Here is an 18,938-nt window from a genome sequence, read left to right on the forward strand (position 1 = left end):
CTTTCATCAGTGGAGTCCTACTCCATCGTCTTTGGTCCACTTTGGCTTAAACAGTGACTTATGGTGTGATCTGACTCTGATGTACCTTGACCTTAGATTTCACCTCTAATCTCTATGGAAGTTATTCTGGGTTCTTTAGTTACCATTTGTATTTTCTGTCTCTTCAATTTGTCATCAATTTTCCTCTTCTGGCCACATCATAGGAGTTTGGCTACAGTCCCTTAGACCTTAAACTTCTTAGTAATATGTGCAACTGTAGTCACAGGAACATCAAGCTATTTACAGATGGTTTACAGCTTTTGCCTTTAACATGTTTGTTTATTTTGTTTTTCTAATCTCCTGCTACAAATCTCTCTTTAGTTTTCTTTGGTCCATGTTTAGTGTGGTAAACACCCTGATACAAAACAGCACAGTGACCACTTTTCACACTCTGAATAAGCAGACTGACTGATTACAAGTTTGACATCTATGGGTACAGGACCACATTTGTTTAACATTTCCCTGTGGTCAAATTAGTTAACATCCTTTCTAGGGGTACCATCATCTTTGTCCAGGTCAGTTTCATTAGTTTGTTTTTAATAAAAAAAAAAAACTTCTGTTGAACCACAACTCAAAAGCTATGTCTGATTTTCATGAGTACATTTTTACTTATTAATTATATTTGTCAATTTCAAGTTATTTCGGTGACCGTTGCATTTTATTTTTCTTTCTTTAACGGAGGGGTACCAACAATTATGTCCACGTGTGTACAAAGAGGAATTTGGAGCAGAGAGAGATCTGATATTCAACAGTTTACATTTAATTGTTTTCTTTTTCTTTTGTTCTGTAAGAGGATTTGTCTTAATTTTTTCTAGTTCTAATAATTTAAGTCTCTGGGTCCTGGAGTTCGACAGTTTCACCTTGATCTGCTTTTTTGCTTGCTCTGGAACTACATACTCTTCATCAGCACATTAAGTTTTTTTTTTTATTACCACAGCTGCTGTTTCTGTTGTGCTGTGTAGAAAGATGAGTGGTGTTATAGAGACCTGGACTAACAGAGAGTCAAAGGACATCACAACTCTACAACCTGTGACAGTGAGGAACTTGAAGTAGACAACATGAGTGAGGACGACGAGGGCTTTTAATTAACGCGTGACCCCCTTTTAGAAATTGTTAATTGGGTTACAGTAAAACATCCCACATAGGAATTTACTTTAATAATTTAGATCTGTGTCTGAATGGATAAATCACAAAAATACAGTATTACTAGCTGTACTTTTTTGAACATGTAATAATACATATATGAGAAAATCATAGATCAGCTCAATTAATTTCTGTATGTTTTGAAATGTTCAGTCCTCGGTGACAGACTTCTTCCTCTGTGACAGCACTAGCCCCTTCACACGAGGTGCCAGGGCCATGAGCTGGGTGCGGATGCTCCTGACCTCCTCATCCAGCTCCTCTGCCTCATTGGCCTTACCCCCGGCCTCCTCCTCCTCCTCCTGTTGCTTGCTGGCCTGGCTCTGGCTCACCAGCTGCTTCACAACCAGGCTTTGGTAGGCAGACAGCAGCTGCTGCTGTTCCTGCGGCAACATGTGGACACAAACATTTCAGTGGTTTAAATTCACCAAAACAATTCAGTTTCAGTTTATTCAGTTTTATTTGTATAGCACCAATTCACAACAGAAGTTATCTCAAGGAACTTTAAAGTGTAAGTGTAAGGTAAGACCTCACAAAAAATATTTATACAAAAAAATTATAGAGAAAACCCAACAATCCCATTTGAGCAAGCTTTAGGCAACAGTGGAGAGGAAAAACTCCCTTTAGAGGAAGAAACCTCCAGCAGAACCAGGCTCATAGTGGGCGGCCATCTGCCTTGACCGGTTGGGGTGAATGGAAAGAGAACAGAGAAAAGAACAAAGCGCTCTGTTAGTCTAACACCACAGATGGAGATTACAGACAGCCACTGCGTCTTTAAACTGGATGTAAACAACTGGAAGATGAAAGAATGTGGTTGCTGAAGCTTTCAGACAACACTGAAGAAGCGATACGTCTATATGACTGGGATAAAGACACACTTTTTTAGGCTTTATGGAAAACTCTAGATAAAACAGCTCTTGTTCGGCATTCCAGAGTTAAGCTGATGCTGACAGGAAGAATCAGCACTCTGTTACAGATCAATTTTAAAACAAAATTCTCTTTCTGTTTCCACAGTAGCCACGCTGCGGTACACATACTGATAATACATCTCATATGTCGAAACAAAACTTTCTGAATTCTACAACATCTGTACATCTGTTTGTATTGTGAATTCTAATGTTAATTGAATGTAATCTATCTACCAGTGTTATTATTCAAATATACATTGTAGAGAGGGAGATACAGTGCATCCAGAAAGTATTGCCAAAACTTTACTGTTCAGCAGTGCACAAGAAGAAAAACAAGGATAGATGACGTTCTGTTGAAAATACGCTACAGAAAAGCACAATTATTAACTAAAATTTATGTTTCTTGACAAAATAGAATAAAACATTTAAATTAAATTTTTAACTGCAGACAGTGTCAGTGATTGAGGGACATACCACAGATATTCGGCCTGTGAGTGTGCTGATGATTTGAGGCACGCAGCGTCCTGGAGCATGCAGCATGCAGTGGAAAATGGCCTGAAACAGGAGCACGCTAGTCAGGTGGAGAATGAGAGCTGGATCCTCGGCCTCTTTTAGCTGCTCAGTGAAAGCCTGACGGTGGAGGAACAGAGCCTGCCTACAAACAAACACAAACACATCAGTATTTCAGAGCTAAAAGTCAAAAACCACAACGAGAAATCTACATTTCTGGTACCTCTCCTTTTTCTTGTCTCCTTTCTTGAGCATGAATCCACACACTTCAGCACAGGTCTCTAGGTTGGTCAGGAAGTCTTCGATGGTCTGAAACAATACAAAGCAAATGCTGCGTTTACATTTTACACTTTGTACCAAAGCCACCAGCTCATGACATAACTGACAGGAAACATACTTTGCCATTCAGGCAGTTGTGCAGCTTCATGAAGGGCCCTTTGGTCTCCTCTGGCAGTTTGCCCACAATCTTCAGTCTGACCTGACACAACATATGAAAGACATTCAGTTAACACAGAGAGAACACACAGAGTGTATAAGACAAAAGAAACATCAAAGACATCATTTATTAAGATCCCAAACACCAAGTACTAAATTGTGTGCGCAGAAAATTGTGTGTTTTTTTTCTGAGGGTTGTGAGGGTGATGTAATGAAAAACATTGCATGGTTGACAACATGTGCAAACATGAAAGAAGTGGATGTATTTTGTACGTTTCACTGGTGTCTGTCATGGAGAGTTTAGTAAGTAACCAGTCTAAATGCAATTTCTAAAAGAAATTCTATCACAAGGAATTACATGTGTTAGTGGGAGAGGCCAATAGTCACTTAAATGAAAAGAAGAAACACTTTATTAACATTGGAAAACCAGCAACTACATTAAAGTCATATATTCAGTGTGTCTTGAATGTGCAGAAAGCAGAGTCTGCAGATCATACAGACCATAGCCATACATTACATTACATTTAGTCATTTAGCAGATGCTTTTATCCAAAGCAACTTACAAGTCATTACAAAGAACAAGGGTAGGCAGGGCAGCGTAAGGAGGTCTTTCCTAAGGACCCCTACTGGAGGTAGGCCACAGCTGAACCCTAATCTCCCATATGGGAGGCGGTGATGTTACCACTACACTAACCAGCCGCCATAATGCACACATACACATATGTACATATCTTCTCTTACATTAAGTTAATTAAATATACGACTTATTTTCCTAAGAATTACAAGTGAAACCTCTGTCATCTCAATTATGTGTTGGTTTTGGGTTAAGTCTGTTTCAACAACTAGCTGAACCATGTAGCACTTTGTTAATTTAGGGGGTTTGGTCTGCATCATGCCATAGCCAGTAGCTCAGTCAACTACCACAAAGCTGAATTATTATACAAGCAATGTGTTTTTATTTTCTTTCTTAATCATTCCATATATTTTAAAACGAGTGGAAAATACATGTTTTGGACAAATTTATTAATTTCTCCTTTGCACTTTGCATACTAACAGCAGCCTTACCTGCACAAGCCAATTGCACCTTTCCTTAAAAGGTGTTAAATTCAGACGTAATTCCAGCCACCACAAATCACACCAAGTGTGTACATTTTCTCTTTCCCGTATTTTGAGCAAGTGAGCAAAAATGCCCCACTTTGTATGATTATTAAGACAAAGGTGCAAAATCCACAGTGTGCATATTTTGCTCATTTCAAGGACGCAGTCCTCATTGTGCACCCTTACTAGCTCATCTCATGGCGTTTTTTGCAGGTGTTATGAAGTTTGCCTGTGATTTAGCAGAACTTTAGTAAATCCAGGCCCCAAGAGTGTTTTCTGACCTCGTTGGTGATGGAGCTGGGATTCTCCACAGACATCATCAGGTCAGCAGCCAGGAAGTTAACCAGGATGTTGGTGATATCTGTGCACACTGTCTTTAGGATATGCTTGGAGATGTGGACCTGGGTTTCATCTGCATAAGGACAGTATGTCTGTTAAGTTAATCCATTCAAACCCCTGGTTGTTTCTACTAGGTACACCACCATATGTGTAAAATCAGAATAGAATAACTACATTGCTATTGTGTTGTTATGGGTTTAAACAACACGAGTCTTTGAATGCATACAATTATATACAAATTAATACAGACGGAGTACTGTATCAAATAACATAAAGTCACCACATTCAAGTGTCTAGAATTTTTTTTAAATCTATGCAAAAAATCATGTAAATAGCACAGAGAGGAGTGTACTCCCAGATGCTTCAGGAGGCCTTTGCCTGCAGCACATAATATGACAAAGAATCAAGAAGGTGAAAAGAGGTTACAAGTTAAATAATGGAGGAACAGGTCATGTCAGGTCTTTCCTTTTTTTCCATCTTCTAGATGAACAGCACATTTTTGAATACAGTATTATTACTATTCCTTTCACAGACACATCCAAATATCAGGTTTATGAGATGACATTGAAATCTGTGCGGGTCACAGATTTCTATATTATTAAACAGAAAGACAACAAAGATAACGACAGGAAGAGTAAGCCTCAATGATCGTTTTTTAATTAATTGTATCATTACATGTATGATGTGTATGATCTGCTTTGAATAAATAATGACTGGGTCTTATTGATGTGCATGTTTGTGTACATGAAGTTTGCCTTGTAAAGTCCCTAGGACTAAGACATTGTTACCAGTACAGGTAGAAAACAGTGTGCTGGGATCTTTGTTGTCATTTGTTTTTGACATTTTGGAAAAGGATTTACCAAAGAAGAACTTGGAGCCCTTTTCGAAAAGCCGGATGTTGTTGTACAGGTTGGTGACCTCCTCCTGGAGATCCTTCATACTCTTCTTCTTGTTGGCCCCTGATGGAGAGCTGGTGGAGGACATGAACACTGTCCGCAGCACCTCCTGATAGGCTTTAGTCAGAGGCCTGCACAGACATGACATTTAGAGAATAAACTTCTTGTTCTTAGTCTGTAGGGAAGCTTCACTCAAGATCCTGTGTGTTACCTGACTAAATGCTCTGCCAGGTCAGAGAGGATTTCTTCAGGGCAATCACTCACTCTCTCCTCTAAAACTGCTACAATCTCCTCCTGGGTCATAAAGGGTGCTTCAGTCTGTTTGCTGCGATCTTGGCAAAAGTAAAAGTTAATTAATCTCACAGGGAAACTACAGATACCTTTGTCTTCCATTATTAAAAAAAGCTTAAGAACCCAGAGGAGGGATTTAGCCCACCATCCATTCAGCTTTTGTTACAGTGAAACGCCTAATTGAATAGGCTTAATGTGCATAGAGACACATTATTTCCCTGTGAAGAAACAATTGCTTTGTTGCCCTCAGTGTACTTTGCTGTGAAGGTCCGGTTTCCTCATCGCTGTCCTCATCCTTCCTTCCTTTCTTCTTGGTTTTACGAATCCGGATCTCTCTGGCGTTGCCTCCTCCGCCTGTTTTCACACTGCCACTGCCCTCTGAGAGACAGATGGTTAACAGATGATACACAGTCCAAGAGAAATAACATGCACATTCAGTGTGATGGGAGGGGGGGGGGGGATAACCTGTAGCTTTTTTCCTGCGTTCAGCTTCTCTCTTTTCCTTTTTAGAAAGTGAGTTCTCTGTCAGCATGGATGCTTGCCTGAGATCATCTTCAGTTATTAGAAACACTGGATTGTTTTTGACTTCCTAGAAAGTACATAGCAGAGAACGTGTAAAAAAGGGTTTTTAACTGCACTGCTGATTCACTGAGATTTGTGACAAAATAAGACCTTCTGAGCTTTCTGCTGCATGGCCTCGTCAAACAGAGAGATGCAGTTGCTGATGAATTTCTCACTGACGACAACTGTGCCTCCCAGCACTCTGGCAGAGGACTGGATGTTAGTGTTCCTCATTGCCTGGCTGATAAACATCCCAACATCCTCCACTGACAGGCAGCTGGGCAGGATTGGCTAAAGCAGCCAGGGTCGGAATAGCAGCAAGAAACTTAAATTAATACATTCAAACAACCATTGCTAATATTTTTAATAACCGTTAACTCCAACCTGGATGTCGGTCCATGTGGCAGAGTTGACAGCTTCCTCCACAGAGGCCTCCACCTGGTCCACCAGTGCCTGACCCACACAGGCTGCTCTGAGAAACAGTAGCTTGTTGGCCCTAAAGCGTTTCTTAATGTAACTGGAGGGGTCAGGGATACCCAGTCTAACCAACGCGTCAAACTCTGCGTAAGTAAGACATCAGCAGTTACATTTACAATTCTGAACACAGAGCAATAAAAAAATGCAGGGCTGCTTATACAAGAAATGAATTTACAGAGCCGCTTATTAGATGCCTCTGCTGTGATTTAAGACTCTAAATCAGTATCATGTATCTGTGTATGTTAGTAGCTACTGCTCTGCATCAACATCACTTTGCCTATGTCGCTAAAAATAACATTCTGATGTTGAGGGTACTCCAAGAACATTTCTCTTCATTCAAACTCATGAACTCACTTCACAGATTCACATTACCTAAATATCCGTTCTGCTGAAGGAAGGAATCCACCCAAGTGTTCTGTGTTTTAGCGTAAATATCAGGGATGTACACAGCTTTGTCCTGTCGTCCTCCAACCACGCTTCCTTTCAGCCGCCCATTATTCACCAGCTCCTCCAAAACAGCTAGCAAACAACAAACCCATCTGAAACTAAAACCAGTACAGTAAATAATATAAATAAATAACAGAACACCAAGGCTGTCTCTGCTTACAATAGAGAAGATGTTCCTGGAATCCAAAGGTTCCAATCATGCTGCTGAGAGATGTTGGCCTACACAATAAAGAAAAACAGTACAACATTAAACATGAAATACATTAGTATACAATTAATATTCCTCTTAAACATACAGAGTGTTGGTGGAGAAACTAATAGCAGAACTAGACTTCTGATGTCACTAAACAGGTGTTAGCAAACCTGGAGTTCAATCAATGAAACAATAATAAGATATTACTTATAAAAACACCCAAACAGTGTCCATGTGCTATTCACAAGCCGCTGATGTGAGCCACGTCTTGCAACAAGAGATCTTCAATCAAGTGTTGATTTGCATGTAGCTGATAAGAATTACAGAGTTTAGACATTCATCAGTCCACATTTCGACAAAAGGTGCAAGAAAAAAAAAGCTATTTTCAATTTTCTAGTTTTTTTTTTTTTTGCACAATGCAATCTGATCTTAACTAAAGTCACAATATCAACAAACACAGTACTTCTTAGCTCATAAAACACAAACATTAATGATCTTTCATGTCTTTCTTCAACATTTAGAGTGAAGGTATGTAAATTAAGTTTATTAACTGGTTGAACAACCTTTAGCTGCAATTACCTTATCAACCTGTTCCTGTAGCCGTGGATTAGACCTGCACAACATCCCGGAGGAACATTAGCTCCGATATATTGTTAGGACGACTGGTGTGAAAGGTTCTCTTCTTGTCATCCCACAGCCACATATAGTGTTGTGTGTTTAGACAACTCTATCATGATTTTATCTGCCCACAAGACATTCCCAGTAGTATTGTGGAGTGACAAGAACGTCATGAAGGATTAAGACTGTTTGTATTTTATCCATTTAGGAATATTGTGTTTGTTGATATTTATGACTTTGGTAAAGATCAGATCACATATTCGCCATCACCAATTTGTGCACAAAAGTAGGAAACTGAAAAAAGCTCACTTACATTTTCTTAAACCAGAAACAGAGATGATTTTGTACAGTGACTACCCTCAAAAGAAGTGGGAGCCCAGAATGCAGAACAAAGAATGCTCAGTGAGGTGAAGAAGAAACAAAGATTTAACAGCTAAAGACTAAAAGGATTCACTGGAGCAGGTAACCTCTCTGCTCATTACTCTTACTTTTGTTTGCCATACAGTGACTATAAAAAGGATTGACCCCTTTGGATGTTTCTTCCTTTTATTGACGTTATAAATCAGTCAATTAAAGTAGGGAACTTTGACATAAAAAAAAGAAAATCAGAAAAATACCTCATTAATGTCAAAGTGAAAACAGGTTTCTACAAAGTAATGTCAAATTAAAAAATGTAAGGTGCAATCAGGCATTGTTTATGTGCAAGATTCCTTTACAAATTTGCCACTATTTTAATGTCTATACGAAGAAACATTTGCCACTGCAAAGCTTCAGTCCTGCTGTCAATTGTATACAAGTCAGAAAACAAAAACATAACTGTCAAATTGATCATATCAGGAGCATGACAAGTCCTCTGTCATTTTCTTGCTTTTCTGCATTGCTGAAATTTAATTAAAACTGCCTTTCAACATCTATTAACCAAACTCCAACGTGATCAACTCGGTTGCAGCCTCCATGTAGTAGATCAAATTAGCTCTATCTCAACACAGTGCCATACAAACACCATAGCCAACCAGCATTTTAATGACACAGACACACCAGCACAGAAGAATAAATGCTTGTAATAGCACAGCCCACTTGTGTAGCCTAAGGTATAGGTTCTGTGTCAATTAAATTCAAAGCATTAATCTAGCTTAAGGTTTATGATTCTAAAGTCAACATTACTAGGCGGAGAGCTTGTTCACTTTGTTTGTATATTGTAAATTTTGTAAATTCAAAGTATGAGAAAACTGGTAAATGTGACAAGTCTCAAATCACTCGTACAGGCCTCACAATTGAAAAACAAAAGTGTGTAGAGAAAAAACATAGGGATGGTTTTCTGTGGTAAGAGGCACAACATGTGAAATATCTTTATATTTACCTCGTGATGGCGCTGAAGAGCCCCCGTATCCTGGCTTTGTGTCGAGCAACAAAAGCCGGAGTAAATATGACCCCCCTGTTGTACTGGTCCATCTCTCCTTGGATCAGTTTCCTAAGACGCTTCGACAACTCCTGACATGTATTTAAACACAGACTTGTCATATTTTTCCCCCCAGTAGGAAAAAAACTTGTAAAAATATATTAAAGAAGATCAAGTCATCAAAGATTGCACAGAAGATTCAGGCATCTAGACAAATTCAAAGAAGACAGTGATACCCATGTGCAGGTACAGACTGAGTGCAATGTGACTCACCTCAGTTAAGAAATCTCCTGGCAGGTCGTAGCTTTTACACAATTCAACAATGCTGATCAGGCCAGCCTCCTGCAGTTTGTCATTCACCTCCTCAGCTAAACGGTCCAGGTAAGTGCTGCAGTTACATCAGACCATCAAAACTTACACTTTAGTAAGTTTTAAGGAAGAATTTACATTAAGCTTAGCAATTTTCCTTTGTAACACGCCTTGCATTCACTTTTTTATGTCAGAGCAAGTCTGTAGTACATTGTTGTGTATGTACTCGTGTGTGCTAGTCAACTCCTGGAGATAGTTCCAGTGTAGTATGCATGGTTATTAATGGTATCAATAACACCTGTAGCCAGTCTTCCACTGTGCTGTCTTGAAATAAGCTATGGTATGTTTTCTAATAATTTCCTTTAGGTTTAATACAAAAAGTAATTAATACTTTATTGATCCCATTGAGGAAATGGTGGTTGGACAGCTGCCAGACAATACATGTCAGCGCTACAATGGGGTTTTAGTGTCTTGTCTAAGCAAGTAGCCAGGGGGATCCGGAAATGGAACCACTAACACTGAGGTTTGTGGACAACTGCTCTATCCCATGAACTACTGCCACCCCAATTCCCTGTCCAAGAAATTTTATACTAGGACAACCTCATTCATTAGGGTCTTATGTGGCCAGACTCCAGCACTAGTGTTGACAAAATGCACAAAACAAAATTTAATACTTACTCATCAATAAGTTGTCCCAATACAAGCTGAACCCCTTTATCAGACTTTGCAATTTCACTTGCTCTGTTTTCAACATGGACCCAATCCACATTGATGATCTGTAATTAAGAAGATGGTGACAGCATTTGCAGGATGTTTTAATAACTGAGATGATAAAGATTAATTCTGGATTTCAGTTTGCTGTGGGCACAAATTTGCACGTTTCAGAAAAAGGTTGATTATTTTAAACATACCTGCTGGAGGTCCACAATGTTGATACGCCCTGTGAAATAAAATGTCACTGTTATTCTTAACGCAGTTAATCAAACTATATATGTTAGATTGTTAGGTTCAGCGTGCTCAATCGATCCCAATAACTGAAAAAAAGTAAACTGACCACCATGAACGTAGAGCTCATCGCGGATCTCCCTGCTGATCTGTGCTGGGGTGATGTACTCCTTTCCGTCAAGAGTGTGAACCACATCTAGCTTCTTATCCTGAACCAATTTAGCAATAATTTCAATGCAGTTCCTCTCCGAGAGCCTGTGGAAATGTTGGAAAAGATGCGTCATTTATTTATTTATATTAACAGATAGGAGACAATTACAAACTAACAGAGGCAACAGAGGTACTTTTAAGTTAAAGTTGAAACATTTAAGTGTAACGTTAATAATAACTTTAGCTTTGGTGCTAACAGCAGCTTGTAAAGTTAAGTGTCTTACCTTTGCACCGTGTCAGCAAACTGTGCTCTCTGGAAGTCAGCGGCAAGTCGACGAATTTCTTCCCAGTCAGCCGCCATTATTAAAAGTTTGTGCTTTTGCTAAATAACCGTCACTGTTAGGAAGTATAAACTAGCTAGCTAACAAAACAGCAGCCTGGCTGCCTATCCACACGTCAACATTAAGTGACGTAAAACAGAAAGCTGCGAGGACCAAACCTCCCTACCAACGTTTCGCGCGATGCCATAATCAGACGTTCGACGCCTTTGAGTTTAATGATCTCTTTAGTTTTCCAGGCCAGGTTTGCAATTTTGCAAGACTGTCATGTAATCTCTTAATAAATGATACACATCACCCAAGTATTATGTCACATCACTCGTGAATGCCCCGGTGGTGGGGGGCTCTTATGCTCTTGATATGAAGACATTTGTGTAAATACACGTACAAGCTAGAAGCTTAGAAACTAATACATTTTTCAGTACGTCACCGACTATTTGATTATTAGAATATTTGAATAAACTATTTGAATTATGCATTTTAACAATAACGTGATAATACTGATAACCATCATAATATTTGTCACTACGTATAATCGTGATTTTAAATCATATCTTTCGTTCTCCATATAGGCCTACACAAGCACAGTTGCACATTTACTACACTAATTAAATGTACTGTAGGTCTGTTTTACATTTTATTGATTTTGATGCTGTTGATGACATCAACATAAAATCTAGTCCAGCTTTATTAAACAAACTCTCCAAGGTGAAAATTATGACAAATACAATTTATAGAAATGTATTACAACTAAAGTCTAAATGTTATATATACATAATAATAGATCATTGTTCATTAGCTGATCATATTTAATCAAATTATCTTCATCTACAAGTATTTAAAGCCATACAATAAATTTGGTGCACGAAAGAAAAGTACCTCAAAATTTTGAAAACATTTGAAAAACCAAAATTGAACTGAAAATTAACATGGTCATAATACAAGCAAGTCTGTTAGAGGGTTTTGAATACCTGATAGAAGACTGCAACATATGGAGAATTTATTTATGCTAGAAAATGTACAAAAATATACAAATGTGTAAATGTTTTTAAAGTGAACTGACACTTTAAACCTACTAGGAAATAAACATTAAGTATGTGACATCTCTTAATGTTTACTGTGAGATCCAAAATAATAGAGCAAATACAAGTTGCAGTGCAAATCTTAAAACTCCAGGGAGCAGTAGAATACAAGCCATAAAATTTCATCCAGCTTAACAGATGGTGTTCTATTCTAAAAAAAAACCCATCATGCCAGCAAAGACCTGATAGGAGTAAAATACACTAATTATGTGTCATATGCATATTCAAAGCAGGCTTCTATGTAATTAATTGTGATTTAATTTTTTAAAAAGCACAATCTCAATGAGAAAACTCTCCAACTGTGTCTGGCAAAAGTGAGCTATGTCTCATAGCCATGTACAGTCTAATAGCTTGCTTTGATGAGCAACTTCTTCAAATAGCCCCCACAAGCAACTTCCATATCAATATATAGTACAGCTATAGCCTGCTCTGTCACTTCAATGAAACACACACTCACTGTAAGAGTAAAAAAGAAACTAATCAGTAGCACTTGAGCTTAGTTTTAGAACCAGGAGAACAGTTGTAAGTAGATTTGTTCAAACTTTAGGATACGTTAAATGATTCTACCTCCATATACTATCCACCTTCAAGCTCTCATTTAAATGACCAGTCAAGGTAAAGGAAAATTATGATTACACAGATTACACATTTATACTCTGCTGCAGGTGTCTGGAAAGTCTTTCTGAGAACTTTGCAGTAAATCTGTCTTGTACAGCAGTCTTGTAAAAAGGCAATTTACATTGATTTTATGTCATAACATGTTTTCCTTTTGTTACATGTAAAGACCCAAGTTTGGCATTGCAAACTAGCTTAAGCATTGTAGTGTTACATCATGCTCAGCACTTCTGTCTGTCTGTGGGACCTTAAATACACCTGCCTTTCTAGACTATGTCCAATCAATTCCGTCGACCAGATGAGGACTCCAATTGGGACGTATCTGAATAAAAATTGAAGCAAACAGGATGCACCTGATCACAATTTGGAGCCAAAAAAAATGTTTGTTAAGACGTTTAAGAATGAGACATCCCAGTTTTTATTTTTCAATACATTTGCAATCATTTAAGACATGTTTTTACTGTTTCATTATGGGTTACTGAATGTAGACTGATGGGCAAACATAGCATTTATTAGCATTTAAAATTAAATTGAAGTGAGAACAATTGACAATGTCACGCAATGTAGAAAAAAGTATATTTAAATATTAAAGTACATTACATAATTGATTAATAATATATCGTAACTAGTAATTACAGCTGCCAGTATAAATGTAGTAGAATGAAAATTACAGTGGCTACAATAAGAGTAAAATTATTAGCATAACATGGAAATTCTTAAGTACAGCTACCTCTAATTAGTATTGAAGCATTCCAGGTATATCTGCCGTGTAGCATTTCCAGTGAGGAATTGAATTGAATTGAAAGCAGAGTTCCCCCTTTAAGATTCAGATTGGATTCATGCAACCTGTTGCTGCCCCATCAACCAATGTGCTCTCTGTGACCCTATATTAAATCTCAGTCAAAAGCTGTTTTATGACAAGACTAAATATGTAACTACTTGAGTTTTCGCTAGCTTTCATATAAAAATATAATGAAAAAAATGTTTAATCAACAGTGTTTTTCTAAGAAGAGGAAGAATAAGAGTTCCCCAGTCTAATTTCAAACTTCAAAGAATAGTTTGCCTAATGAAATTTGGGTCATATTTCCACAGTCAATAAACATTCATAGTGAGTATACACATGAAAAGTAATAGAGGTACTTGTGTGAAAATAAATTAATAAAAAGAAAAGGCTCAAAAGCCTGCTTCATCTAGCTTTTCTCCTGTTTTGAGTTACAAATTTTAATAAGAGTTTTTTATTTTTATTGTGAGAGGGTAATTAGGAGTTTAGTTGATTTAGTTTAGTTTTGTCATTTTCTGAGCCCACCCTGAAAGTTAAGAAACTTGTTGTCAGTAATAAACACAGCAAGAGTTGAAATTTCTTGTTGTTGGTGGTTCTTGGGGAACTGAGAAGAAGAGGCTCTCATTTTTCATGCTGTGCCACAGAAAATAAGAAAAATATCTGTCTCCTTTCCTGCTAAATGCTCCACACTCCAGCCATATATGTGCTGTAAGTGCCACTATACTGCTTTACAAACTTTCTGTGAACAAAGCAGCAGCTCCTCTTGTCTCTGAATGGATGTATAATCCTTCAGATATTATCCAATTGATTTCCATAATCGTCCACCTCACATAATCCTAACGCTGAAGACAGTAATTCAGAATAAGCCCCTGTACTTTACTATAAATGGCAGAGGCATTGGCAATCCCCTCATGTAACAGCTATGAAAAATAGATTCAGAGTGGATGACCAAAAATAATGGATTTAATGTGAATCAGGTGTAGTGGCAAGACATTCCATTTAGCTCAGCATTCTTTTTGGGTTCACTGACTTCCACAAGGGCTCCCACACAGGACGACCGAGAGTCTATTTACAGACCCTTGAACCACAGCTTTTCTCGCCATGCAAGAAAGATCTTAGCAAAAGGCCTGGTCATGCATAAATATGAAGCCTGAAACTATTGCCACATTGTTATGTATTGATACAACATTTGCAGAGAATCAAAGTGCTTCTGAGGGTTGACCCTTCCATTTCTGCTAGTTAGCCTGCAGCATCACATGGCAAAGATACTGTCAATTGGAGAGACGTTAATGTAAATGTGTAGTTTTCTCTAGACCTCGAGGGAGTAGGGTCTTCTAAGCCTAACCCAGTCATTTTGAACTTTGTGGCCTTATATTCACATTTACATAAGTGAGCACTTGTCACAACTTCACAGGAAAAATTATATAACAGCCTTTCCAAAATAATACTGAAATTAGGAATTTGACCCACATTTATTGGGGTTGCTGAAATGCTACATATTTCTGTCTGTATTTCTTTACCAATCCCACATGGTGAAAAATAAAAGTCCAAAAGGGCTCAGCCTTCCTGATCAGTTTGTTTAGTTTATTGTTGTCCCTGGATCTGATGCTGCTGCCCCAGCAGACAGAAGCAAAGACGTGTTTATACTTCTTCGTCACGTTCAGGGTCAGGTGATTTTTTTCCACACTACTTTTCAAAGCAGTCCACCAGGCCTCTGTACTCTGCTTCCTTGCCACCACTAACACACCCACAAAACCTGCTAATGCTAAAAAGTTATGCTAAAAAAACTAGTCCATACCCATTGCCCCAATAACTCCTTAAAAAGCCTCCAACTAATCCAAAATGGTGTAGTCAATGTTCTGACTCAAATTAGCAAGAGAGATTATATTACTCCCATGTTAGTTTCTCTCCATTGGCTCCCTGTAAAATCCAGAACTTATTGAAATTCTTTTCCTCACATATAAAGCACTTAATAATCAAGGTCCATTTAATCTTAGAGACCTCATAGTCCCATATTTTCCCAGCAGAACTCTCTGTTCTCAAAGTGCAGGTTTACTTGTGGTTCCAAGAGTTTCCAAATGTAGAATGGGAGGCAGAACATTTAGTTATCAAGTTCATCTCCTGTGGAACCAGCTCCCAGTTCAGGTTCAGGAAGCAGACACCCTCTCCACATTTAAGACCAGACTGAAATCTTACCTCTTAAAGTTTATAGTTAGAGATGGCTCACGTGACTCGGAACCATCTCTTAGTTATACTGCTATAGGTTAGTCTGCTGGGGGACCTGAACTCTTCTCCTCTCTCCCCTCTTCTATCAATTCAAATGCTACTATTGCATATCAGTAACTTTGTGTTCTCCTCTCTGTCTCTCTCTCTGTGCTTTTCTGCAGATGAGCTCGGCTTTGGTGTATCTCCAGAGTCCAGTTACTGGCCTTTTCCGACGTGCCCAATGTTTTTGCTGCTTGTTATTTTTCGTTGCCTGCTGTTCTCTTCTTCTCTCTCCTCTTTCCACTCACCTCAACCGATAGTTGGCCACCCAGTCTGAGCCTGGTTCTGCTAGAGGTTTCTTCCTCTAAAGGGAGTTTCTCCTCTCCACTGTTGCCTAAAGCTAGCTAACATGGGATTGTTGGGTTTTCTATATCATTTTTTATACAATTATACTGTAAAGTCACTTGAGATGGCTTCTGTTGTGATTTGGCTCTAGACAAATAAAGTTGAATTAAATTGTATTAATTTTAATTGTGAAATGGATACAACATTTTTTGAATTGCATAAAAATTAGCTTTTCTTTGGAAATGTATTTTATAAATTTGCAAGTGATCCCAAACTTTTGAGCAGTAGTGTAGTTGCAGAGCAACAAAGGAGTAGGTTAGGGTGGATAGATCCTTGATGGCTGAAAAAAAATCGGAAAAAACAAAACAAAACTTGACATAGTTTAAGCTAAGGCCATGCACTGCCACCTTAACAGGCAAAAAAGTCCAGGTATCTGTCAGGGAACTAATGTGGACAGTGTTGAGTCTTTGTAGCTGTCCACATGGTCAGTCAAGAGAATCCTTCAGCAGGTAGCTAAGAAATAGCAATGACATGATGCTGGGACAGAGGCAATAGTGCCGTCACTGGGGATGCCAGTGGAACATCTGAAAGGTATTGTTCTCAGTAAATTACCAGAAAAACTGGATTTCTGTAGCTGCGGGTCATGGTGCATGTCTATTCTGGCAGTGCAGTGAATGCAATGATAGTATAAACCCTGAGGCTCTAAAACCAAAAACAGGTGTATCTTGTAAGAAACTTACTCTGGTCATGATTAGGATGCAGTGATCATAGACTTGAATTTGATGATGCTTTCAAGACACCATGGAAAAAATAAAATCTATCTAATCTATAAAATCTGTGTCACAGTGGCTATAGTCAGCTATCAGACCAGCTGTCCTCTAGCGAGAATGTGAACGGTGAAACCCTAGAACATGTTTTCTCCTCTCCTGTCAGTCTATGATAGGATAACTAGCATCTCAGAGTTCCTCCTATGTGGGAAGGTTGTATACCTTAGTATTGACTTTAAGCACCAGTTTGCCAAAGCTGGAAAAACTGCACAATTTGGAGATGATGAACAAATTAATTAGACTTCTGATTGGGTGAAGAAATCATGCATTTCTAATGTAAGATTACACTTGACTTATTGACATAAAGACTTTATTTGCTCAGTTATAGTATAATTTACAGGTTTAGTGTCATGTTATTGTTTAAAATTCATTCATTCCTCTTAAGAACTTCTTAAACTGTAAAAAAAACAAAAACAACATTCTTTAACAAACTAAATGTTACCAATTTTTCAATTAATGTACCCCATGTCTGCCGTAATCCTACTATTACTGAACAGCAGCAGTGGTAGTTGAAACACACACACAATTTGCCACTGTGCTGTTCTCTTCCCAGATGGACCTGCCTATTCTGCCAAATGCCAATCAAGCATTGAAGATGACACTGGCCACCACAGACTCAGAAAACATCCTCAGCAGGGTGCTGCAGACGTTGAAGGACCCGAGTCTCCTCAGAAAGTACATCTGGCTCTGAGCCTTTTTGTACAGTGCTGTTAAGTTCTCAGTTGTCCAAGTACACTCCCAGGTATTTGTACTCGGATATGACCGCCACCTCCTCCACCTGTATAATAAGAGGGATGACGGGACTCCCAGATCTCCTAAAGTCCATCAACAGCTGCTCTGTTTTATTGATGTTCACTTAAAGATGGTTGAGTCCACACCAGTCCACAAACCTTTCCACCACTCCCTGGTTCTCTGTGACATCTCCACCCTGAATACACCCTACAACTGCAGAGTCATCAGAGAACTTCTGAAGATGGCAGGACTCTGACTTGTACCTGAAGTCTGAGGTGTAAATGGTATAGACAAATACAGACAAAACTGTCCCCGGTGGATCACCTGTGCTACAAACCACAGTGTCAGACACACAGTTCTGCAGACAGACATACTGTGAGCAGTTAGTGAGGTAGTCCATTTATGGGGTGGCTGTGGCTCAATAGGTAGAGCAGTTGTCTGCCAATCGTGGGATTGGTGGCTCTATGCCCGGCTGCCATGTCACATGCCCAAGTGTCCTTGGGCAAGATACTGGACCCCAAGTTGTCCCCTGTGAGTCAGATCAGTGTGCCATTGGTGTGTGTGTGCAAATGAGACGCAGTGTAAAGCGCTTTGAGTACCAGTTAGGTAGAAAAGTGCTATATAAGTGCAGACCATTTAGTCCATGATCCCCAAAATCAGAAGCGTGTCAACCTGCATGTTTTTTAATTTTACTCCCAGCAGTGCAGGCTGGATGGTGTTGAATGCATTTGAAAACTTAAAAAACATGATTCTCACTAAGCCCCCAGGCTCGTCCAGGTGTGGGTGTAGGTGCGATGGAGCAGATGTATGATGGCGCACCAACTGGTGGGGGTCAAGTTGGAGGTCGGGGGGAGTCCAGGATCACCACGGGTCTGTAGTCATTTGGGACTCTGGGACGTGGTGTCTTATTCACGGGAACTAGCATCGGTGTTAGTGGAATGCGAACAGTGATTAATATGGAGTGAGAAAACTCCCACAGCCAGCCAATGTCAGGGCTACAGTCCTGACTTCCCCAGTTACATGACCAGGATGTTGCAAACTGTTGTTAATGAGAATGACAACCCCCCCTCCTCTCCTCTTCAAACAGCCCCCCTCCTCTTCTCTTCAAACAGATCAAATAGTTGTTAGGATCTAACAACTGTTTGATCAGTCCACACAAGGTGTTGACTACTCAACACATATACATGTACTTCATTGGTCATAATAATATTGGTTTATTGGTCCATACGTCATTTGTGTCAACATATTAGTAAGAGTC

The 18,938-nt window shown here is 39.0% G+C and overlaps 1 protein-coding gene across 1 annotated transcript; it reads right to left on the minus strand.

The window, feature by feature from the left end:
- Window positions 1-1,102: 1,102 nt before the first annotated feature.
- Window positions 1,103-11,216, minus strand: ufl1 (UFM1-specific ligase 1). Its single transcript, XM_026341548.1, has 19 exons — window positions 11,040-11,216; window positions 10,715-10,860; window positions 10,572-10,600; window positions 10,339-10,436; window positions 9,625-9,739; window positions 9,313-9,443; window positions 7,302-7,360; window positions 7,067-7,213; window positions 6,602-6,777; window positions 6,329-6,508; window positions 6,122-6,245; window positions 5,912-6,034; window positions 5,577-5,697; window positions 5,330-5,496; window positions 4,412-4,542; window positions 2,995-3,075; window positions 2,821-2,906; window positions 2,562-2,742; window positions 1,103-1,562 (listed from the first exon to the last, which is right to left on the minus strand). The coding sequence occupies exons 1-19, from the start codon at window positions 11,114-11,116 to the stop codon at window positions 1,332-1,334; spliced, it is 2,403 nt and encodes an 800-aa protein (XP_026197333.1). The 5' UTR covers window positions 11,117-11,216; the 3' UTR covers window positions 1,103-1,331.
- Between the last annotated feature and the right edge of the window lie 7,722 nt (window positions 11,217-18,938).

Source organism: Anabas testudineus, chromosome 24 (genome assembly GCF_900324465.2).
Source record: "Anabas testudineus chromosome 24, fAnaTes1.2, whole genome shotgun sequence".
Classification (NCBI taxonomy): Eukaryota; Metazoa; Chordata; class Actinopteri; order Anabantiformes; family Anabantidae; genus Anabas; species Anabas testudineus.